The sequence below is a fragment of the Emys orbicularis genome, chromosome 2 (assembly GCF_028017835.1).
Source record: "Emys orbicularis isolate rEmyOrb1 chromosome 2, rEmyOrb1.hap1, whole genome shotgun sequence".
Taxonomy (NCBI): Eukaryota; Metazoa; Chordata; order Testudines; family Emydidae; genus Emys; species Emys orbicularis.
The window spans coordinates 259,800,124-259,825,271 of NC_088684.1; the positions used below are offsets into that span (position 1 = coordinate 259,800,124).

General features: G+C 41.2%; 1 protein-coding gene across 1 annotated transcript in view; it reads left to right on the plus strand.

Moving 5' to 3' along the window:
• The window catches only part of MALRD1 (MAM and LDL receptor class A domain containing 1), a 378,194-nt gene that overhangs the window by 38,934 nt on the left and 314,112 nt on the right, over window positions 1–25,148 (plus strand). The window contains exons 7-8 of the mRNA XM_065399653.1: window positions 1,429–1,796; window positions 5,418–5,839. Of these exons, the coding sequence (XP_065255725.1) occupies window positions 1,429–1,796; window positions 5,418–5,839 (790 nt within the window). The remainder of the gene's footprint in view (window positions 1–1,428; window positions 1,797–5,417; window positions 5,840–25,148) is intronic.

Sequence of the window (25,148 nt, forward strand, 5' to 3'; positions counted from 1 at the left end):
TTAAAATGTTTTTTTCCCCAGAGTACACAGAAATCCGATGATGATTCCAAGAATACAGTTCTTCTAAGGATGGGTCAATCTCAAAATGTTAAGGAGGTTCAGTTTGGAATAGCTAACCACACAAAAGGCTAGTGGCTCATCAAGGCCTCCGGGAGATTCTAAATCAGGCTGTAAATCTCAGAAGGACAGGCTTTATCAAATGATTTAGTGAACAAAAAAAAATGTTAAATGCAGGATGGTGGGGAAAGTTAACCAAGATTTGTGTGTTTAAGTTCAGGGTGGTGCTTATTTTTAAATGAACCAGTTTATCGTTGCTGAAATTTTGTTCAGTGAAAAAATTCAGAATTGTTTTTCTGAAGAAAGAGTTAATTGGAAATGACCTCATCTCTCTTATCACCAAAGAGTGGTACTGTTGTCAATGGGAGGCAAGTCTGTTTAGTGGTTAGAATATGGGACTGAAGGTCAAAAGTTCTGGTCTTATTCCCAGTTCTGGCACTGACTTGCTGTGTCACTGTTGGACCAGTCACATAATTTGTTTCTCTATATGTAAGAGGGATATAGTAATACTAAACTCATGGGGATGTCGTAAGCATTAATTTTGTAAAGTGCTTTGAGATCATTAGATGAAGTGCAAAGTGCCATTAACAATTACGGTGAAAGGAAGACATGTTCAGAGAATCATAGAATATCAGGGTTGGAAGGGACCTCAGGAGGTCATCTAGTTCAACCCACCTCAAAGCAGGACCAATTCCCAACTAAATCATCCCAGCCAGGGCTTTGTCAAGCCTGACCTTAAAAACCGTTAAGGAAGGAGATTCCACCACCTCTCTAGGTAACCCATTCCAGTTACTCCTCGTTCTGTAATCTGGTACCACTGAGAACAGTCTAGATCCATCCTCTTTGGAACCCCCTTTCAGGTAGTTGAAAGCAGCTATCAAATCCCCCCTCATTCTTCTCTTCTGCAGACTAAATAATCCCAGTTCTTGTATACATTAGATGTTTTGCTTTCCTTTAACGAAGCTTTAAATTTATCTGTTGAATTACATTCATACAATTAATATTTTGCCTGTGAGTGTGTTGTGTTAATTGCTTACTATGAAGGAGAATTTCTCTGTACAGTTATGGATTCTAACTTAATTAAGAATCCTTCCTCCATCATAGCCTTAACTTCAGAAGTGTCCATGATTCATATATCAGCCAAGTCTGCCAGAGCAGATAAGCTAATATAGCTATGGTATGACAATGAGATCACATACAGAATGGTGTTAATTGCTGCTGAACTGGTTGTAGGCACTGTGGTCTGACTTCATTCCAGGGGTGATTCCATTAAATTCCATAGAATTATAACAGAGCTGATACTGGTACAGTATATTTAACATGATTCATCCTCATCATTTGCACCTTTTGAATTTTCCACTGCCTTTTTAGGTATTACAATTATGGACAGTCAGTTGGAGCAGCAGAGATGCAATTACATGTTGATGGACTGAAAAACGCTACTGTCCTCTGGGGGATATACTATAATCAAGGAAAGCAGTGGTTAAAGGCTTTCATTCAGCTCGGCCGCCTCCCATGGCCCTTCCAATTATCACTGTATAAAGTCAGCCTTGGATTTTATGATGGTGTCTCAGCAATTGATGATATACATTTCGAGAACTGTGCTCTTCCACCTCCAGCAGTAAGCTGTGAAGGTCCTGATCGTTTCTGGTGCCGAGACACAAAGGCTTGCATCGACAGTTTATTGGTGTGTGATCTCGTGGATAATTGTGGGGATGGATCTGATGAGGAAAATTGCAGTAAGTACTTGCAGTTCTGTTCGTTGTCCATTAACAAAGTAATAATAATGACCAATTTCAGACCTGGAAGTTGCATTGCTTACACTAGGGATGAATAGATCTGTTGTTAAAAAACGATCTTAAAATGATTGACTGGTGCCATATACACCTGATAAGCCCTAGAAGTTAGCTCTTGTAGAAAATGAAAACAAATATGCACAGACCGATCTTCTTTATTACAAATGTGGCCATATTTCTGTATTTTCTATGAAATATAGAAAGGCACTGCTTGTTCAGAATATAATTCTCAGAGTGGTAGTACGACGTGTGTTAGGGTTTTTTGTTGTTGTTGTTTAATATGTTAACTTTCCTTAAATAGATGAAGTATGGTGCAAATCTATATTCATATAAGATGTTGACATACTGTAGGGAATAATATCCCCCAATTCTGTATATGATGGAGGTAATAGTGAGATGGTTCTTCCCCCCCCCCCCCAGGGTGCCACCTGGAACTGGGGTTCCACTGAGCCCTCTGACTCACCAGCCTGGGCTCCCTCTCAGCACTGTGCTGCTGTGACAGGCTACAGACCGCGCCCAGTCCTACACTCCCACCGGCATTCACAGAGGCAGGGCCACACCCAGCTGCAGTTACATGCAGGCTTTGGCCAGCCACTACATGAACCAACAATAGAGAGGCTACAGCCAAGATAACTCCCAGCTTCCCAAGCTAGGACCCCAGAGCTGTACTGTCCTGCCCTGGTCAAAACCCTGACCAGTATGAATTTAGGGAGAGGAATATGCAATAAACTCAAGCTAAGATTTTTCCCCAGGCATTTCACTTAAAGGCACACTGGTTTAGATTAAAACATAAAACAAGTTTATTAACTACAAAAGATAGATTTTAAGTGATTATAAGTGATAGCAAACAGATCAAATCAGATTACCTAGTAAATAAAACCACAAGCTAAGCCTAGGATACCAGAAAGATTGGATATGAATTAGCAATTTCTCACCCTGACTGATGATACAAGCAGACTTGCAGATTCTGAAGACACAAGTTGCACCTGCTTTGCAGCTTGGGCTCCCCACCCCCGTTCCAAGTCTTTTTCTTTCGGAGCTTCCCTCAGGCGTTGAGTTGTGGGGGAGTGAAGAAGAACAGATGATGGCACTCCCTGCCTTATATAGCTTTTCCATATGGCGGGAACCATAGGTTTCAAACTTTGTTCCCAGACCAGTTTGTGGGAAAAATACAGGCACTCAAAATGGAGATCAGTGTCATGTGATCTGGTCACGTGCCCTTGCAAACCTTGCTGAGACATAGCAGCCATTACTTACAGGCTATCTGGAGGGTTCTCAGGATGTCTAGGCTGGATGTATTTTGCCTCGTGGGTGTCACTCAAGTGTAACCACATTTGAAATACAGATACATAGTCAATATTCATAACTTCAGGCCCAAAAAGGATACATGCATACAAATAGGATTATCATATTCAGCAAATCATAACTTTTCCAATAACACCTTACATGACTCATCTTGTACAAATTGCATCATAATTATGTCATAATCATATCATAATCATACCCCCATGGGTACGGATGTGGGGTGTAGTGTCACAAATCAGTCATAGTAGTGACAGTGAGATTAACTATCCCCCTCCAAGGAAGAACTCTTAAAATGAAGAAAAGCTACTGTATATTCACATTCATGATATTCACCTTTCAGCGTTTCAGAACCTTGCTGCTGTTGGCGTTCCCTCCATGCATGCACTCATAAATTTTAAGGCAAGAAGAACATTAACATATAGCAAAATTAATAAATAGCAAATACATTATCACATCCTGAGGTGTCTAAATTATGCAGATCAAAATGAGTTACAGTAGCAGGGGAGAACTCTTCGCATAGAGGGAGATTTGTGATGGTTTCACGCTTCCAGTGGTTGAATTTTTGGAAGGTGCCACTCTTACTGCAAGTGATGTCTTGTGGAGAGTCTCCTTTATCTCATTTGCTACCATGATCACTTTGTGATCCATAGACCTCCAGTTCAAGTCACAGTTGGGCCAGATAATTTACAAGTGAAGAGGCATCAAATGAGGCTTATGCTTTCTTTGGCATGGCTCACTCTGTTATCTTCTTCATTCCTGAACAGCAACACTTCCTGCTTTCCTAAATCAAATAGCTTATTTTTGTCAGGCTGCATTTAATCCTGTACAGAGGTGAAAAGGTGCAGTGTTAATGGAAAACTTCTGTTAATTTTAAAATAGATTATTCCTTAATCTAATGGAAAAAATTGTAACTCATCAATAATGTTTTTGCTAATATATAACTTAGTGTAAAAAAAATAAAATTACTAAACAGATTTAATTTTGCCTATCTGATTACCTAAGTCCTGATACTAATGTTAATTTACATGGGCTATCTTGTTATATAAAACCCAGAAAGCTATGTAAAGCAGCTAGACACTGAGACTGATCCTGGGGAAAATCTAATCTGGTACACAAGTCAAGAGGAAGAGGCTTCATATCGATGGTGCAATAGGAAGCCACAGTAGGATGGAGGAGCTAAGAGGAGGGCACACAATTGGAGGTCAGGTTTTAAATTGGTGTGTGCACAAATGGAGGCTAGGATGAGAAGCCTTTAATATGTGGCCTTAATCTTTCTGAGTTATTAGAATTAATCAGTTCATTTTTCCTTTAATAAAGTTTATTACTGTTGCACAAGTTGGTGTGAGCTGTTCTCAACATGAGTACACACTCTATGGTGTATTCATGATTATGATTCTGTATCCACACTGTAGATTCTGTACAAAGGTGTCCTCCTTTCTCTCACATTCCCATACACTTTTACTGCTTTTGCTTTTCTATTTATTTTTTCTTCCCCCAATTCCCAGGGTAAGAAGTTGAATTAATATAACATTTACAATGGTAAACAGAGCCCTGAATGTACGCAACCGGGAGATTTCTGTCATTTAGGGCTGAAATCTTGCAAGAAAAGCTCATTACATTTTGGCACCATTGCAAACAAACTTGAACCTTAATTCAGTTTGGCCCCTAACCCTGAATTCTAGCCTGAAACTAATCTGAATCTGGATCCAAACTTTGGCTTCTTGGCCTATATCTAATTAGTTTGAGTACTGAAGGATAGTAAGAGTTTAAAACCTAATTGCAGTGCAGTACTGGTGTTAAGGGATGGCAAGCAGGGCAAGCAAGGCAACTGCCTGGGCCCCCATGCCACAAGGGCCCCATGAAGCTAAGTTACATGCTTCAGCCCCGTGCAGCGGGGCTTGGGCTTACTCTCCAGATGGCAGAACTCTGGCTTCAGACTCCTAAAGAGGGTACAGTAGTCTGGAAAGGTTGAGAATCACTTTCCTACAGTATATTTTTTCTAGTGGTTTGTCCAATCGAGTTTCAATTTAGGGCCAGAATTTGCCATGATACTTTAGCATAACTCCCATTGTGTATGTGTATATTGCCACATATATGTGAGGAAAGCATCTAGTCCTTGTTTCTTGTTCAGACAGGTTTAAATATAATTAATTACATTGAGGTTAACTCTGTGAGGAGAAAAAGCAAATTCTAGTAGATCACTTTGTTTGATGTAGCATATTGCTTTCATTTGACAAGGTTTGTATTTACATATTTCAGAACCTGAGCTACAGTGTAACTTTGAAAATGGGCTCTGCAACTGGAACCAAGACATGGATGATGACTTTGACTGGACCAGAAACCAGGGCCCAACTTCCACATTTAACACAGGACCAATAAAGGATCATACTTTGGGCACAGTCAAGGGGCATTATCTCTACATAGAATCCTCAGAACCGCAAGTGTTCCAAAATAGAGCAGTTTTGCTGAGTCCAATCTTTAATGGCACTTCCACTCATGGCAATAAAAGCTGCATTTTCCGCTTTCATTATCATATGTTTGGAAAACACATTTATAGGCTGTCCATCTCCTGGAGAATTTTGAGCAACTCAAAGGGTCATCTGCTGTGGCAGAAGTTTGGAAATCAAGGCAACAGATGGATAAGGCAAACACTCAACATTACAAGTGCTAAGCCTTTTCAGGTATGATTCTTTTAGTCTGTAATCTACTTACTAGAGCACCATAAAATCCTGAGAGAATGAGAGATTACACTAATGTAAACTAAAGCCAAACGTAAGTAAGACTCTTTGATCAAATTTACTTTGAAACACATTTGTCATTTGATTAAATATGTTCCCAAACATTTTGTTCTGCTGCAGCCACATTTCCCCATACCAAAATGCCTGGTTATCATCTTTGAAGATGAACACATGGTATTTTGAAACAGCTGTTACTTGGTTCTTTCAGCATTGAATACAATGAAACTATGCTTGTGCCGACTGCAAAGCCAATTGGGAATATGGAACAACTTGTCCTTTTATTTTTTGTGAAAAACCTTTCACTATATGACATTAAACTGAATATCCCATCAAAATATGTGGGTGAAGAGCCTAATGCTCATAGGTTGAAAGAGTAGGTATCAGTTAGTGGAATATAAATTTATTATAAAGCACAGCTGGAAATCCAGTGCCCTTTTTAAAAAAAAATGCTTTGTGTGTTATAAAACATTTAAGTTTTACTTTGTCTTGTGGTTCATATTGGGGTTGGTATTCTTGCAAACGTATTTGAGATGTTCATTCATTTGACTGCGTGATGCCAATTCATCAGAAAATTAATTGAAAAGAAAATATTAGCAAAAAATGAATTCCTTTATTTAACTGATCTAAGGCAATATTAGAGGTAAGATGGTGCCATGTTTTGTTTCCATAAGGACTATGTTTAGGGACAAAAGGCTACATTCTTATTGACACTAAGGCCCTGTTACATCATTTTGGCTATTTAGGGAAACCTTAGTGTGGGCATAAAGGTTTACATCCATTTAAGGCCCCTTTGCACTACAGTCTACACTACAAAAATAAGTCTCCCTAAGTTACATCGATGTACAGCCACTGCAGTAATTAAAACGCTTTTGCACATCCACAATATGCTCCATGTATCGTTGGTGCATGTCCTGACTAGGAGGACTTGCACTGATTTAACTGTGAGTGTGGTGCATTGTGGGATGGCTTCTGAAAGGCAGCAACAGTCGATGTAACCAATGGAGTATCTACACTGACACTGTGTCAACCTAACTAAATCGACCTAAGCGCTACACCTCTCGCAGAGGTGGAAGGCGATGAGACCTACATAGAGCACCGAAGGGAGCTACATTTCAGTGTAGACGATTACAGAGTTACGTTGGTCTAAATCTGTAGTGTAGACCAGTCCTTAGTGTGAATGAGAACAAGTTACTCTAGGGCAGAGAGTAACTACAGTAGAATCTGTGTGTATACAAACATGTATCTAGTTCTTAAAACCTGGAACTAAAACTCATTCTCATACCTCATTTTCTATATTAATTTAGTTTACTACATAATATATTGATATCTAAACATGAATGCCAGTAGTACATACTGTGCTGTTTGTTGTGTGACATCTGGATTTGTTTTTATTGTGACCAGGCATGCAGTATGCAACCTACTTGGAAGGAATGTGAAAGGCATTTTTCACATTGGCAGCTTGATTCTACTCTCACTTCTACCAGTTTCACACTGGGATAAATTCATTGTTTTGAAAGGAGTTACTCATAATTTATACCTGTGTCTGTGAGAAGTGAACCAGGTCCTAAATATGGAAACACTTGACTTTGAATTGAATTGAAATGTGTACTGCATTTAAATTGGAGTTTGAACATCTTTTAGTTCCTCTTTGTGCAAGTTCCGCATGCATACTTCTTTTTATTTTTTTGCATAGAAAGGAAGTATGTTGGATGCTTAATTGTTTGCCTAAAGAACTCCAAAATCAATAGTCATACACAAGTCCTTGATTAGGGGTAGGAAGATGTTTTGAGTTAGTGAGAACACTTAGTGTGACAGTACCATAGGGCTCTCCAACCTTTCCTTCCTGTACAGAGTGTTATGAGCTGAGTGTAATCTTGTTATGGGTTGAATTAAAACCTCACTCAAACTTATATGTAAATGAATCCATTTAAGATAGTTGTAAGAGACTGTTAAGGAGTCACATTCAAAACAAAGTCTAATAGAGTCTGTCCAGAAACTAGCATGAGGTGGGCAGACAGGTTGACTGGGTATTGTGTCCAGGTGGATGGGGGTGTCAGAGAGAATAGACAGAAACAGAGAACAGGCAAGAACAGAGAGAGGGAGAGGGGCAAGAAAGCCATGCAGGAGCCTATAAGCACAGTGTGATCCAGGAAAAAGTTAGAGCTTTGGGTCTGGTACTGGGTAAAGAGGCTTGAGGGCTGTAAGCTAAGAAACTGCTCCTTTTATTCTTGGTTTATTCTGTGTTCGGAGAGTCAGGACTTTGTACATCCCTTGAAATGAAGAAGATTGCATCAAGAAGATACCAGTCACCATCAATTTTTACTTCAAACTGGAACTTCCCAGTCTGGACCCCTGAATTTTGACTAGCCCTCAGGTCAAAGGGGGTAACAGGGAAAGCTATAGGGCCAGGTTTGGTGTAAAAAGGGGAGTAATGGGCAGAGAAAACATCAGCATGATATTGAGTGCCTTGGATATTGCTCAAAGTTGGAAATTGTTACTGAGTTGTTCAGTTTTTGTCAATTGTTGCATTGGCTATGTGTTGTAGAGTGAGCTTTTCACCTACCTTGATTATTCATTTGGGGATTTAATTGCTTTGGGATGGAGAGGTCTACTAGGTCAGTTAGATCAAGAGCTATGTCTCATTCCTATGTCCACTACTTTTCTTGACTGAATTTTGCTGCCAGGTTGCCTACCCGGTTGCCTACCCTTCTTCCAAACTTAGTGATTTTCAAAATGAGATGGTTTTGGCTGGAATTAGAAAAGCACAAGTGATAATGCACGTTCCATGTTGCATAGGAAACAGCTTGTTCTTCCGATTGCTGACATTTTCAATTACAACAAAATGTCAATTAGAAACAAAATGTGTAGTTTCAAAATATACGCTGGGTGGTGGAGATGGTGCTTCATCCATGTGATTGGCTCCCACTTAGTGGAGGTGAAGTGTGCGGGGGGGGGGATGTCAGTTGAAACTGTTCGCTCATTGTGAACTTCCTGTTTCAGCCCCACCCTTAATCTAGTTTCTGGATCTCTGTTGATTCTGGGGGCTTGGCTGGTCACCAGTTTTATGTTCTGGAAGGGATTTTTCCCATATGGCAAAATTGGCAAACTGCCATGTGGATTTTTTTACCCTCCATCTGGCATATTTATGGCATTGAAGTTACAATTGTCACAACTTTGGCAGATGCATGTGGTGGTTTGGTTAGAAAAGGTCTGATTGAGGTCTCTGTAACTCAGTAATCTCCTTGGGTATTGGTTCTGGGCATGATTTTGCACATTGGGTTTGCCTCTGTGTCATGCAGCTTGTGGCTCCCTTTGTCTTATCTCTATTATTTCTGGTGTGGAGGAATGGATGGGTCAAGACTGGTTTCCAGTTGGGGCCCTGAGCCAGACCTAAGAGTATAGAGTGGGCATGGCCTTCACATTCAATCTCAGGTTTGTAGTACATGAGGGCCATTGGTGCCCCTTGAGATCAGCACTGGAACAACACTGCTGAGTATTTTTGGGTTGTCACTCCAGTTGGGTAATACTGTAGTTTTAAGTAAAGTTGCAGCCTTTGCATTTAACCATATTAGGATATCTGTGTCTCATTGTTTCCATGTGCACATCAATGGAATGTTTCAGATCAAATCAATATTTTGAAAGGAAATATTTAGATTAGCTTGGAAATATGCATTTGGGAAATTGAAAAATTTCATAGAAATCAACATTTTCTGATAGAAAATATTGATTTTGATGAAAAAACTTTTTGTTTGAAAATTTTTGACCAGCTGTACGTATAGGTAAGGAACACATAAGAAGAAAAATTCCCTTTCCTCCCCCCCTTTTTTTCTTTTTTCCTAATAGATGGTTGTCACTTGTGTACTTAGATGTCCACTACATTCTAGGAAAGAAACACCACTTGTGAATAATAAGCAATAAAGGGCCATATGTTAATATTATTTTTAATTATGGAAAGCAGGCCAAAAAAAGAGCAGATATAAGTGATATCGCAATCAAGCCAATAGACTGGATGTTTTTTAAAAAACATATAATAATCTGCTGATTTTCTGAAAGGATACTGGAGCCATGAATCATAGAATCGTAGGACTGGAAGGGACCTCAAGAGGTCATCTAGTCAAGCTGCCTGCACTCAAGGCAGGACTAATATTATCTAGACCATCCCTAACAGGTGTTTGTCCAACCTGCTCTTAAAAATCTCCAACTTCCCTAGGAAATTTATTCCAGTGCTTAACCACCCTGACAGTTGAGTTTTTCCTAATGTCCAACTTAAACCACCCTTGCGGTAATTTAAGCCCATTGCTTCTTGTCCTATCCTCAGAAGTTAAGGAGAACAAATTTGCTCCCTCCTCCTTGTAACAACCTTTTATGTACTTGAAAACTGTTATCATGTCCCCTCTCAGTCTTCTCTTCTCCAGACTAAACAAACTCAGTTTTTTCAATCTTCCCTCATATGTTATGTTTTCTTGACCTTTTATTTTTTTTGTTGCTCTTTTGTGGACTTTCTCTAGTTTGTCTACATCTTTTTGTCCACTTTCTCTAGTTTGTCCACACTCAGAACTGGACACAATATTCCAGTTGAGGCCTAATCAGCACAGTAGAGTGGAAGAATTACTTCTCGTGTCTTGCTTTCAACACTCCTGCTAATACATCCCAGAATGATGTTTGGTTTTTTGCAATAGTGTTCACTCATATTTAGCCTGTGATCCACTATGACCCCCCAGATCCCTTTCCGCAACACTCCCTCCTTGACAGTCATTTCCCATTTTGTATGTGTTCCTTCCTAAGCGGACTACTTTGCATTTGTCCTGATTGAATTTCATCCTATTTACTTCAGACCATTTCTCCAGTTTGTCCAGATCATTATGAATTTTAATTCTATCCTCCTAACCAGAACTGATCCCTGTGGGACTCCACTCAATATGCCCTTCCGGTTTGACTGTGAATCACTGATAACTACTGTCTGGGAAAGGATTTCCAACCAGTTATGCACCCACCTTATAGTAGCTCCATCTAGGTTGTATTTCCCTAGTTTGTTTATGAGGCGGTCAAGCGAGACAGTATCAAAAGTCTTACTAAAGTTAATATATACCACATCTACTGCTTCCTTTCTATCCACAAGGCTTGTTACCTTGTAAAGAAAGCTATTAGTGTGGTTTGACATGATTTATTCTTGACAAATCCATGGTGACTGTTACTTATCACCTTATTATCTTCTAGGTGTCTGCAAATTGATTGCTTAATTATTTGCTCCATTATCTTTCTGGGTACTGAAGTTAAGCTGATTGGTCTGTAATTCCCCTGGTTGTCCTTATTTCCCATTTTATAGATTGGCACTATATTTGCCTGTAACGGGGCGGTACTCTCCACTGTGGTGCCTCCTGGTGGCCATCCTGGGAATTAGCTCTGGTTTGCCAATGTGCCCTCATCTAGTGGCATCTCGCCACCGTCACTTATGTCGCCAGGACCCGTGTCACTCTCAGGACTGCGGTGTCCTCTTCTGGACACAGCCCTCCTGCTGTGCCCCACTCGGTTCTCTCCCTCCACTTCCGGGGGGCCAGCAGTCCTCTGTCCAGCCACTTGCCTCAGTGGCAGGCTGCAGTCCAAGGTCTAGCCACCTGCGTCAGTGGCAAACAGCAGCCCAGACTCTAGCCACTCCCCTCAGTGGCAAGTGGGGCCAAAGGTGCAGGGGGGGGGAAGCCTGCTACTCCGGGTCTCGGCCCAGCAACCCTCTAGCCAGCAGCCATGTGCTGCATCACCTCCAACCCCTGCCATCTATTTCCCTGGGCCACTTCCCTGCAGCCCTAGCACCTTCTCCACCCTTATATCTGGGCTTCAGTCTGGCAGCAGTCTGACAGGAGCTCACTCATGCTCCCCTGATGTGCCCAGCACTGCTCTGACCATGGTGCTGTCTCTTCTCCATCCTTCAGGGCAGCCAGTCCTCCCTCCTCAAACTCCAGGGAGTGCCTGAAGCTGCTCTGGTCAGCAGCCCTTCTCATATGGCCCAGCCTGGCCCTGATTGGCTGTCTATACAAGCCCTTTCCTAATTGGCTGTCTCCTGTGCAGCCTCCCCGGGGCTGCTTTAACCCCTCTTCTGTCAGTGTGGGGCAGACACCCCACCACATGGCCCTAAATCTCTCCAGTCTTCCATGACTTTTCAAAGATAATCGCCAATGGCTCAAATATTTCCTCAGTCAGCCTCTTAAGTATTCAAGGATGTATTTCATCAGATCCTGGTGACTTGAAGACATCTAACTTGTCTAAGTAATTTTTAACTTGTTCTTTCCCTATTTCAGCCTCTGAGCCTACCTCATTTTCACTGGCATTCATGATGTTAATGTCCAAATGGTACTAACCTTTTTGGTGAAAACTGAAACTAACTCTAGCTAGTTTGATCTCTTTTTGTGCCTTGGCCTTTCTAATTTTGTCCCTACATACTTGTGTTATTTGTTTCTATTCATCCTTTGTAAATTGACCTCGTTTCCACTTTTTGTAGGACTCTTTTTTGAGTTTCAGATACTTGAAGATTTCCTGGTTAAGCCAGGGTGGTCTCTTGCCATACTTCCTATCTTTCCTATGCAGTGGGTGTGACGGGATCCCCGGGATGCAGCCTGGGACTGTGGGTCCTCTGTATCCCCTTAACTCTCTCCAGCCTGGGTTGTCTGTCTCAATGCCTTGCTAGTGGCCAGCAGCAAACACCTCCAGGTGCTGTTATCACTCAGCACAACCGCATGTGGAGACCTCACAGCCAGCTAGATTGCATGAATGCTCCCAGAGCCACACAGAGAAAGGCACCAGAGCCAAATCCCCCCAGCTCCCAGCACTGTACCTCTGGACTATACCTTCTTGCACTGCTCAAGACGAGCAAACTCACTGGTAAAGATAAACAGTTAAACAAATTTATTGACTACAAAAGATAGATTTTAAGTGATTATAAGTGATATGTAAAAAGTCAGAGTTAGTTACCAAAATAAAATAAAATATAAGCACGTAGTCTAAACTCTTCACCCTATTAGACTGGGCAATATCTAGATTAAGCAGTTTTTCTCATCTCACTGGATATTGCAGTTCATAGTACGCAGATTTCACCCTTGAAATCTGGGCCAATCTCTTCTGTTTAAGTCTTCTCAGTGTCCTTCTTGCTTGCAGCATGGGTGGGGGCAGGAGAAAGGGAAGCATGCGCCTGCTGTGTTCTGTTTTATACCCTCAGTCCCATGTGCTTGTTGAACACACAAGTCAAGGCATGTCTGGTGGGCATTACTGAGTCCCCAGACAAGGTTGAGCAATTCCCCTGGTGTGGTCTCATGCAGGTGAGTCATTGAATTGTAGCTTCCTTGCTGGACAATGGCTGTTGATGGGTTGTTTGATACCCCACTTGGGTGTTGGTTACTTTCCTCGCTGTTGTCTCTGGGGGGCTAATATCTGGCTGATTCCCCAATTTACAACTTACAACATGTTTTAGTGACAACCATACAACACAATTCTCATAACTTAATATGCATTAATGATACATATATGGATAGAAAAATGATTTCAGCAGATCATAACCTTTCCCCTGATACCTCACACGGCCTGCTTTATATGCAAGATCACAATCATATATAAATGAGGAATATGGTGGTTACAGGGTGCTCCCCCAAGGTACAGAATGTCACAGTGGGATAGTTTGCTCTTGTACCCTTAATAATGTCTCTTTGAAAATCTGTCAACTCTCTTGAAGTGTTTTTCCCCTTAGGCTTGCTTCCCATGGGCTCTTACCTACCAACTCCCTGAATTTGCTGAAGTCTGCCTTCTTGAAATCCATTTTCTGTATTGTGCTGTTTTCCCTCCCATCATTCCTTTGAATCATGAACTCTACCATTTCATGATCACTCTCACCAAAGCTGCTTTCCACTTTCAAATTCTCAACCAGTTCCTCCCTATTTTTCAAAATCAAATCTAGGACAGCCTCTCCCCTAGTAGCTTTCTCCACCTTCTGAAATGAAAAATTGTTTCCAATACATTCCAAGAACTTGCTGGATAATCTGTGCCCTTCTGTATTATTTTGCCAACAGATGTCTGGATAGTTGAAATCCCCCATCATCATCAAGTCCTGTGCTTTGAATGATTTTGTTAGTTGTTTTTTTAAAAAAAAAAAGCCTCATCCACCTCTTCTTCCTGGTTAGGTGGTCTGTAGTAGACACCTACCATGACATCACCCTTGTTTTTACCTCTTTTATCCTTACCCAGAGACTTTCAAGAAGTCTGTCTCCTATTTCCATTTCAACCTCAGTCCAAGCGTATACATTTTTAATATATAAGGAGACACCTCCTCCCTTTCTCCCCTGCCTGTTCCTCCGGAGCAAGCTGTACCCTTCTATGCCAATATTCCAGTCATATGTATTATCCCACCAAATCTCTGTGATGCCAACTATGTCATAGTTGTGTTAACTTGCATTTCAAGTTCTTCTTGCTTATTCCCCATACTGCTCACGTTAGTGTACAAACATCTCAGATACTGATTTGATTTTCTCCATATGTTCTCTCTTGTCTCTCCATTATCCCTGCTATAATGGTCCCTGCTTCCCCCAGATTCCGACCCTTCTCCCAGGTCTCTGTGTTTTTGACTTACCTATAGGCTTTTGTCACCTGCCCCTGTTGAATCTAATTTAAAGCCCTCCTCAGTAGGTTAGCCAGTTTGTATCCCAATATACTCCTCCCTTTCCTTGATAGATGGACCCCATCTCTGCTTATTAATCCTTCCTCCCAGAACTGCATCCCATGGTCAAGGAAGCTGAAGCCCTCCTGGCAACACCATCCTCGCAGCCAGGTATTCATCTCCAAGATGCACTGGTCTCTCCCAGGCCCCTATCCTTGACTGGAAGGATCAAAGAGAATACCACCTTTACGCCCAACTCCTTCACCCTTACTTCCAGAGCCCTGTAGTCACACCTGATCTGCTCAGGGTCATACCTTGCAGTATCATTAGTGCCCACATGGATGAGTAGCGTGGGGTAGTAGTCAGAAGGCCGGATGATCCTCGGCAGTCCTTCTGTAATGTCTCGGATATGGACCCCTGTCAGGCAGCATATCTCCCAGGATGTCATGTCAGGCTGACAGATTGGTGCTTCTGTCCCCCTTAGAAAAGAGTCACCAACCACCGCTACCCTACATTTCCTCCTGGTAGTGGTGGCTGCGATCCCCTCAGCCTTGGGGGTACATGGCTTCTCCTTCTCCACCTTTGGGGGCTATTTCTCATAGCTCATTGCCAGGGCAGCATAACAGTTCTTCATCATTTTGATGGGTGGGTTGGGAATAAGGGTGGAGTATTGCCTGCTGCCAGAAATAACCAGCAGCCAGTCTCCTCCCTGTGACAGAACCACATCCTGCTCCTCTGGTGGCCTGACAGCAGACTTCTCTAGCTGGTTAACTTCCTCAGAGTTAGACATCTCCATATAAATACTCTCAATGAATTCCTCGTGGGCACTAATGCTCCTCAGCCCAGCTAGCTTCTTCTGTAGCTCTCCCACCTGCTTCCTGAGAGATTCCACCAGCAGGCACCTTTCACACTGGGTGGTCCCCCCTGCCTGGCTTTGTGAGAGTGGGAAATGCAGGTCACAGTCTCTGCAAATCCACACCAGGATCTGGGTAGAGGCATCCATGGTTAGGTTCTCTGTCTGGATCTAGGTGGAGGAGGCAGGAGCAATGTTGGCACTGGTGATGCGGCCCTTCCCAACCATAGTGATTATATTGGGGCTTTCTCTTACAAAATCCCTCTCAAACTCCCCTGTTCGCTAGCTCCCCTGGGTTGCTTAGCCTCTGGCTTTTTAGGCCTTCTCTTGGTTAATCACACAATGGAGAGGGTGATCATTAGGCTGACTGAGGCTGATCAAGGATGATCTGGGGACAAAGGCTCAAACAGTGCCCAAACACACAAACGCAGCTGAACCTGTAACTTTAAATAACCTGAAAGAGAAAGAAAAGCACAAAAAGCTTAACAAACTCACTCACCCCAAGATGAGTACTTGCACCTTGTTCGTTCAGCAGGGGGATCTCCTTCTCTCCCTCTCAAACTTCCCTGTTTGCAGTCCCCAGTTCGCTAGCAGTTTGAAAAAACATATCCTCATTGTTGGGGTTGGTAGTCTACTGAGATTAAATTTATAGGGCCTTTGGTTGAGTTCTCTGGCATGAGCCCAGTGCAAACAGCACTCAGAGGCTTGTCTCACTCATAGCACAGCCCACGGCGCCTTGTTCTCACACCGTTAAACGTCTCCAAAACTCTTTGTTCCAGCTGTAGTCAAAAGATGACTATAGTTTATTTTGTCACTGGTCCATCACCTATTGCACATCAAAGGGATAAATGTGATCTCAATGAATTGACAAGGAGGGAATGAGTGAAGAACGGGGTGGAGTAAAAGGCGGTTTTAGAGGTAACTAATTTAAATGAAAGGAATGTAAGGCAGTAAGCCAAAAACTAAACTTAACTCTCACATACTGACAGTTAACAGTACCTGTCCAAAACACACAGCATATCAAATTCAGTTTTAGTTGTAGAATAGTGTGACACTGGGGTTCTCTTTGATTTCAGAACTGTTGACACAGTGGTTTGTAATGAATCTGGGTGTATTTACTAAAGGAAAGTTATATAATTTAATCTCTTCTTATGACTTATGTAAGCAATAGCTGAACAATCACATATTTTTGCAATTTTTATATGTGGTTTTGATTTGAATACAGAGAAGCTATTTTGCTAGAGACTTTTTTTTTATATATATTGTGTTGGTAGAGGTTCAGTGATGATTTACCGATATAAGTGTCTCTGGACTCTTCCAGAATGGATGTGGAGGTATGGAATGGAATGCTCACCTGTAATTATTCTTCAATTGTTATTTTAGCAAACTCTCTGATCATACAGAGCTCACTTGGGTATTCTCATTGTGTAATATTGAAAATACAGCAGGAGAGAAACTAGAGTCCAGTTCTCAAAACTGACAGAACTTTATTCCTTGTAAGAGAAATTACTTTTCTGGTGTAAGACATTCATCCCAATATGGGTAAATATAACTGTTAAGTGTATTTATCTTCTTAATCTTCTTTAGCGGTCCAATTTCAGGTTTTCCATATAAGTGGTGTTTGAAATCATAGTAAAATATTGAACTGTCCAGGATAGCTCACTTATATTGATGATGCACAGTGTTTGCTTTATCATCAGTGGGAAATCAATGCCTGACACAATTTCACCTCAGAAGAGAGGACAGGTTTTGATTATGGTTATTTGTTAGATAAATGTCATTGTTTTCCTCTGTTCCTTCAAACTGCTCCACATTTGGCAAAAATAAGTGATGATGTTATGTTTAAATTAATAAAGTGATATATAACAATATTCTTTGTTAGCCCAGGCCCCTTCCTTTTAGTCGTGGAAGTTACAGAATGGATATAAATCAGATGCCTACAGTATCCTTTAAAATGATATCTAGGGACATTCTGGCATATTTTAAAATTAATGAGGTTATTTATAATGTAAAAACAATTTTGCCCTGATCTATTTCACATTTAATTCATATGTAAGTTTTGTAAACAGAGATAATTACAACCCTATGATATCGCAAGGTGTAGGGAGTCATTTAATGTCCCTAATCCTCTATGATTATTTCACAATAATCACCCCAGGCCTTCTCTAATGGCTATTATGATTATGAAGCTTCTTTCAAACATGCAAATTCAATATTGAAATAGATTACTAGCTACTGCTACTCAAAATATGCATTATTCAGGTATAATTCTGCTACCATATATGTCATTTGTCTATTAAGGTATGAAAAACAAAACCCAAAAAGCAAGAGAAACCAAAACTAACCCTCGAGCCAAAAAATAAAAATGGAAGATACTACAGAATATAAATCTATCTTCAAAATCACAATCATTTTCTAAAAAGTTGGATGTAAAATACCTTTAGTACTTTATTAGTTTAAAAAATGACTAAGGAAGACATATAACTAAATACATAATAATAATTCTGTTTTGATTAACAATTACATACTATTGGATCATAAGGTAGTTGAATATTGACTGAAGATTATGGGGATATATTGCCTATGCTTTATAGACAAGAATGAAAGCCAGGTCTCTGCTCTAATTTTTTTTTTTAATTTTTTTACTTGTTGTGCTGTGGTGGTGCCCAATACTGTACAGAAACAAATATAAAGACCAAGAGGTTTGCAGTTTAAGAGCCTGATCCTCCAAACGCTCCAGGTTCCAGCCCAGGGGCCCTATCATCAGCCCTATCATCAGCAGCCAAGGTCTACACTGTCTCAACAATCACTGCTCTTTCCCTTGGCTTCTTCCTAAACCGTGTTCCACAGGCTTTCGTCCCCCAGAACACATCTGGGTAAATCCCTTCCATCGGGGACAGGATCTCAGGGCTTTGGCTCCCCATTGGGCTTCATCCTACCCACCTCTCTGTGCCCGGAGAGTGATTGTACACTCTCTCCCTGCCACCCCCTTCTGTCTCTCGACTCCCTGGCTTTAGACAAGTTGTCAGGCTTTCGGGAGTGGCTCAGGAGCATGAAAACCAATTTCAGGGCAGACTGTTAAGAAGCAGGGCATAACCCCAAACTGGCTGTGAGTTCTATGCTTAGATTTCACCAACCAAATATCAAGTGTGAACTCCTCAAGCACTATAACAACCTTAACATAGAGTCACAGAGAGTCTCCTTGGGTACTCCGTTCTATCTTGCCACCCAGTTAAGCTTGCCTTTGTGATAGATGGTCCCTTACACCAAAAATCACAACAATATTCAGGTTATTCCCAGTCCCAAAGGACCAGTTACCTACCCCAGGTCAGTTACACCTTAGATCCTACACCAAAAACAACGCTTGTAGCCAATCCTATAATAAACTAACTAAAGATTTATTAACTAAGAAAAAGAAATAAGAGAAATATTTACCAGGGTAGCAGGTAAACACACACATATGAGTTACAGTCTTATGCAATAGAAGCTGCTGTAGTATGCAAGCTCTATGAGTATGTCTACACAGAAAAGAAAATCCCGCGGTTGGTCCTAGAGCTTGGGCACCCATCTGAGTCCAGAAGTCTACACCAGTGGTCTCCAAACTTTTTTGATCGCGCACCCCTATCAGTAAAAAAATTTTGAGCAGGCTCCCCCTGTCGCGCCAGCTCTACCATTTTTGCCGAAGCAAAAAAAACAAAAAACAAAATGCTCCTCCTGCCGCGCACCCCCAAGGATCCTCTTGCGCATCCCCTGGCGAGTGCGCACCCCACTTTGGAGACCACTGGTCTACACAGCAATGAAACAGCCGCACGAGCCCGAGCCCCGGTAACCCAAGTCAGCTGGCACAAGCCAGCTGCAGCTTTTTCTTTGCTGTGTAGACATATCCTATATGTCTTCTAGGGCTAACCCAGGCTAAGCAGCTCTGGATCCCTTGCTTATGCTTAGAAATCTTGCCCTCCCAAAGTCCAAGCAGCATAGAAACACAGTTTCCCCTTGCCAGGGATTTTTATTCTCTTCCCCCAGAGTTCAAACTGTTGGGTGAGTCCTTGTGCATGTCTCCTGTTCATGGGTCTGGGGGAGCAATCAACAAAGTCTTTTGTCTTCTGATGTTCCACAAGGGTTTGCCTGGTGTCTATAGGCCTTTTTTTGTTGGGCAGGAGATAATACCTCCTGTGGTAAAACAGTATTTCAACATTTGGTAATGCTTCTCTCCTGACTGGTGGTTTTACGGTTTCAGTGCAAACACTTTTACAATTACAAAGCAAACAATTAAATATTGCCTTATAACATGGGATACAGATATTATAAATGAGATTAATGCATGCAGCAACTTACAAGCATTTCATAAAGTCTAAACATATTTTCATAAACCTAATATCTATTTTAACAATACTAACACACAGGTGACCCAGACTGGTTTCCAGTTATGCATTTGTCAGTGTTCAGTTGAGGCATAAGGGCCTTGGCATGAGCAGGCACCTGATCTGCCAAGCATCACACAAGCCCAGACTGTTCCTGCCCAGCTGGCCTTCATCTTCAATTAGTGCTCATTAGTCAAGCTTGACTGTCCCCAAGGTGCAGCCTTAAAGCTAATTGGCTCATTTTAACCCAGTCAGAGCTTGTGTGGGACACCCCATCATGAGCACTATTCACTAAACAACCAGGGATAATGGTTGGGATGTGACCAAACATGTCAAGATAGTGTTGAATTACAGCATGCATCTTGTTAGATTACCAGTTCATTATTTATACTTTTTATATTTTAATGTGTTATGTGTAGAGTTTGCATGATCTGACATGTACATCCAGTTCATTGAGTTATATATTGTTGTCACATACAGACAGATAAATGATATTTAGGCACTGGCGTACATTGAAGAGGTTCAGATCCCCACTGCCTCTGGGTGGGTTCAGGCACGATGCCTTTCTAAGTGGCCTGGTAGGCAGAAGGATGTGCAAATGGTGCATCTGCTCCCCACAATATATCTGACTTGCTTAGTGGGCTAGTGCAAAGAGGAGAGAGAGACTGTCATGGCTGAACTTCCTCTCCACAACTTTGGAGCAATGCATCCCCTTGGGAGCATGCTCAGGGACTAGCCTTCCCATATGCAGCAACTGCAGTGGAGTAATGTCCATAGCCGGTGAAGGCTCTTTGCAGTCTGCTTTCCCATGTACCCTGGCAAAGGCCAGTCACAGTACAGTCCCATGTGTGATGCAGCAAAACGGTCAAAAATAGCTGGAGCTATTTAAAATATTTTTGTTACAGTGAAATACAATTTATATGAAGGTAACAAAATTATAGTAACTCTGGCTTTATTGAATTTTGTTTACAAATTAGTGATACAAATTAGATTGACAGCCACTGAGGATCTCATCAAGAGTTACTGATCCATTAAGTAAATATTGACCTTAAAGTTAGCAGATGAACTTCAAGTGAAGAATTGCCTTGAGAGACAGCGTATTTGGGAATCACTTAAAACAGAAGTCAATATAAATATTGTTCTGTAATCTGTTGGTTTTTAGGCATTTGCATTCTAAAAATTACAGAAGATAGAGTTGAAAATGCTGTTGCCATATTTATAATTAATATAGTATGCCAACACCCTTTATTTACTTGCAACAAACACAATACTCCAATACCTGTAGCCACAAGCCTAGATCCAAAGCAAAGGAGGGCTCAGTGAAGCTCAGGAGGGCTATGAAAGTGGCTTTTGATGTTTCCCTGATCTTGGATTAGCTAGCTAACAACAGCAGGCAGGGATGAAATGGCAGCTAGACATTGGTGAGGTGTAGGAAAGTCCTGGCAATGTCCTTTATACCAGAGCAGGGTGGTGACTCTACATCACTGGAGGAGCCTCCTCCAGGAGAGTAATCTTCCTGCAAGTGAACGCTCTGATTTCAAGGCCAGAATCCACCCGTTTGTGACCATACAGCACCCAGAAGTGGGCTACCCTGTTGTAATGATTCAGCAGTTTTGGTTTAGTCAATATTTAATTTGGACTTGAGTGCACTGAAAACCATTTTCTAATACAAACTTTGCAGCTTTTAGTAAGTATTATAACAGAACAGCTTATTGCTCTGGGGGAAGTTAAGTTTGAGATCCTATTTATAGGGATATAAGTGCATGAGTTTCCTTAGTGGTATTTCATTTGTGATCAGTTATATATAACTTTCTAAAGTCATTGGGAATCTTCTACAAGATAATATTTTGAAGTAGGATAACAATCAGGTTGTCCACTTTTCAAAGTATCCCAGGCAGCTGCTTCATGTTCTCATAGGCTACATAGACCCAACTTAAAAGGATGCATGGTGGGATAGTTGCTTTTGAAATAAGAGAAGCTTTCCTTTAGTGCCTACCTAACCTCTTGATCATCATCCCGCTAATGCCCTCAGCAGCTATAGCTGCTGTGCTGTGTGGAATTCCAGGGAAATACAGGGAAGTAGGAGGGTACCCTGAGCATTGTATGGCTTCACTATAACACTGTTTTGGGGATAGGCTTTCCACACCAAATGGTGAACTAAGAAAATGCACTGCTATCAATGCCATTTCTATCCTCTGTGCTGCACTGGAATGTAGTGGCATTCCTTTAAGTGTCAACGTTTAACTGGAACTTCACTGAGGACACAGTATTGCATACAGATGGCTGCCCGGGACCAAAGGGGGTATTTTCCTCTATATATGTTACCTGGTATAATACATGCATCATGGTTATACTCTTAATTTACTTATTGAATGGTGACATTTGGGCATCAAATGTACAGATTATCTGTGAAACAGTAGTTTATTACACGGACAGTTTATTAAACACCTCAAACTTCACTTACTATAAAAATACCCCTTTAAAAAAACAATAACATTTCATTTTCTTCAACGCCTGCTTAGGGCTGCGATTTCAGGTAAGATTTCAACTAGTCAGCTCAATAACTCACTAGGATACTGTAACTCCTCACTTAAAGTCGTCCCGGTTAACATTGTTTCGTTATTAGGTTGCTGATCTATTAGAGAACATACTCGTTTAAAGTTGCACAATGTTCCATTATAAGGTTGTTTGGCTCACCCCACTCTGCCCACCCTGTGCTCCTGCCATGGAGCGGGGTCTGGGGCTTGCCCACTTCCTGGCTGGAATGCTGGGCGGGTGGAGCGGGGTAAGCCCCTGCATCCCAACCCTGCTCCCCAGCTGGAATGCCAGGCAGGTGGAGCGGCGCAAGCCCCTGTGCCCCGACCCCGCTATGCCCCTGCCTCAACCAAGCTTCACAATCATCACTGGTGAGTACTGTATTCAATTGTTTGTTTAAAATTATTTAAAACTTATACTGTACGTGTATATAATGTCTTTTGTCTGGCGAAAATTTTTTTCCCTGGAACCTACCTCCCCCATTTACATTAATTCTTATGGGGAAATTGGATTTGCTTAACATCGTTTCACTTAAAGTAGCATTTTTCAGGAACATAACTACAACGTTAAGCGAGGATTTACTGTACTGGGTAATTCTGCAAACACGGGTGCCTTTATTTGCATATTGTGCTGTCCCTCTGCTTTGCCTGTTTGCTACATTCTTGTGAGTAGGCAATGTATACAGACATACTGCTCAAAGGTTCTGCTTTCTGAGCCTTTGGGGGATTCCTTTTGTGACAGATGTTACAAACATATGCACCATCTTTACAGTGCATTGTTTCAAATTTATAAAGGTTATTTATACGTTTGAGCCAGTCCTTGAAAACATGAAAACTTTCCTTTTGAAATTTAAGTTAATTATAGTTAAAAAAAAAAAAGTTTTAAAATCTAAAGGGATTGAAAGATTCAGATTGGTCTGAACCAAAATTTTGTTGAGATTGCCAGTTCATTAAGTTTCCCAGATTTTGACATTTCATCCTGATTTGAGATGGGAACATTTTTTTTGAATTCTTGTAAATTTTCCCTGGAAGGAAAAACTGTTTCCTGCCCAGCTCTACCTGAGACACAGTTACAGACTTATATTTTATTATTATTTCCTTGCAATTAGATGGCAAAACCCAAGTCTAATATGTTCAGATTTCCTGAGACAAGGTGGGTGAGGTAATATCTTTTATTTGACCAACTTCTGTTGGTGAGATAGACAAACTTTCGAGCAACTACACAGAGCTCTTTCTCAGATCTAAGGAAGCTACTCCAAGTGTCACAGCTAAATACAAGGTGGAACAGATAGTTTAACATAAGTAGTTAACACAGTAGTTAATATACGGAACTATTCAAGGTAAAGTGGCCCATTAACATCCCTGTAGCCATAGGACAAAAAGGGGGGGTTAATGGGATATAAATTATTATAATAAGCAATAAATCCAGTGTCTCTGTTCAGACCATGACTTTTAGCGTCTATCAAAATTATGAATTGAATCTCCCAGGCTCGTCTTTTGAAAGTGTTGTGCAAGTTTCTTTTGGGGATGAGGACTGATAGGTCAGATATAGTGATTGCTGTGTGAAAAGTGTTCACCCACCAATGAGATGGTGTTTTTGTTTTTTATCATTTTCTTGTGAGACTTCATTTGAGAGTGTAGTGATTATATGGTTTCATCCACATAGTTGTTATCAGGGCATTTAGTGCATTGAATGAGGTATAGCACATGTTGTGATAGGCACATGTAGGACAAATGGATCTTGAAAGGTGTGTTGTGAGGGGTGTTGATCCTTGTAGCAGTAGAGTTATGTCTACAGATTTTGCATCTCTTGTTCTGGCAGGGTCTGCTGCCACTTTGAATTGGTGTATCCTGGTCTGTGGGGAGCTTGTTTATGGTGATGAACTTGGAGAGGTTGGGGGTTGTATGAAGGCCAGAAGACACGGTTCAGGAAAGATTTATTTCAAGATAGGGTCCCCATCAAGTATGGGTTACAGTTGTTTGATAATACCCCATATAGGGTCCAGTGTGGGGTGGTAGGTGACAACTAGGGTTGTGTGGTTGGAAGGGGTTTTATGTCTGTACTGAAGCAGGTTCTCTTGGGGTATTTGGGTGGCCCATTCCATGATGCAATCTACTTCTATGGTGGAGTGTCCTTGTTTGGTGAAGGTGGTTTTGAGTGTGTTAAGGTGTATATCTCAGACTTTCTCCTCAGAGCATTTTTTGTGGTATCTGAGTGCCTGGCTGTAGATAAAATTTATTGGTGTGTGTGGGGCGGTTACTGGATCAATAAAGGTAGGTGTGGTGATCCGTGGGTTTCTGGTATATAATTGTCTGTAGGATTCCATTGTTAAAGCTGATTGTGGTGTCCAGGAAGTTGATGCTAGTGTGTGAGTGGTCCAGAGAAAGTTTAATGGATGGGTGATGATTGTTGAAGTTGTGGTGGAAATCTATGCAGGAGTTTAAATCATCTGTCCAGAGGAAAAAAATATCATTGGTGTATTTCAGTTATATGATTGGTTTCGTGGAGCATTTGTCTAGAAATTCTTCCCTCAGAAGCCTATTTCAGAATTTAAGTAACTTTACAGTGAGAGGTTTTTTTCCCCTAATATCTAATCTAAATCTCCATTGTTGCAGATTAATCCCATTATTTCTTATCCTACCTTCAGTGGACATGGAGAATAAATACATTGATCACTGTCCTCTGTATAACAGCCCTTCACATATTTGAAGACTGTTATTAGGTCCATCCCTTAGTCTTTTTTTCTAAAGAATAAACATGCCCCATTTTTTAAATCATTCCTCACAGGTCAAGTTTTCTAAACTTTTATCATTTTTGTTGCTCTTCTCTGGACTCTCTCCAATTTGTCCACATTTTTCCTAAGATGTT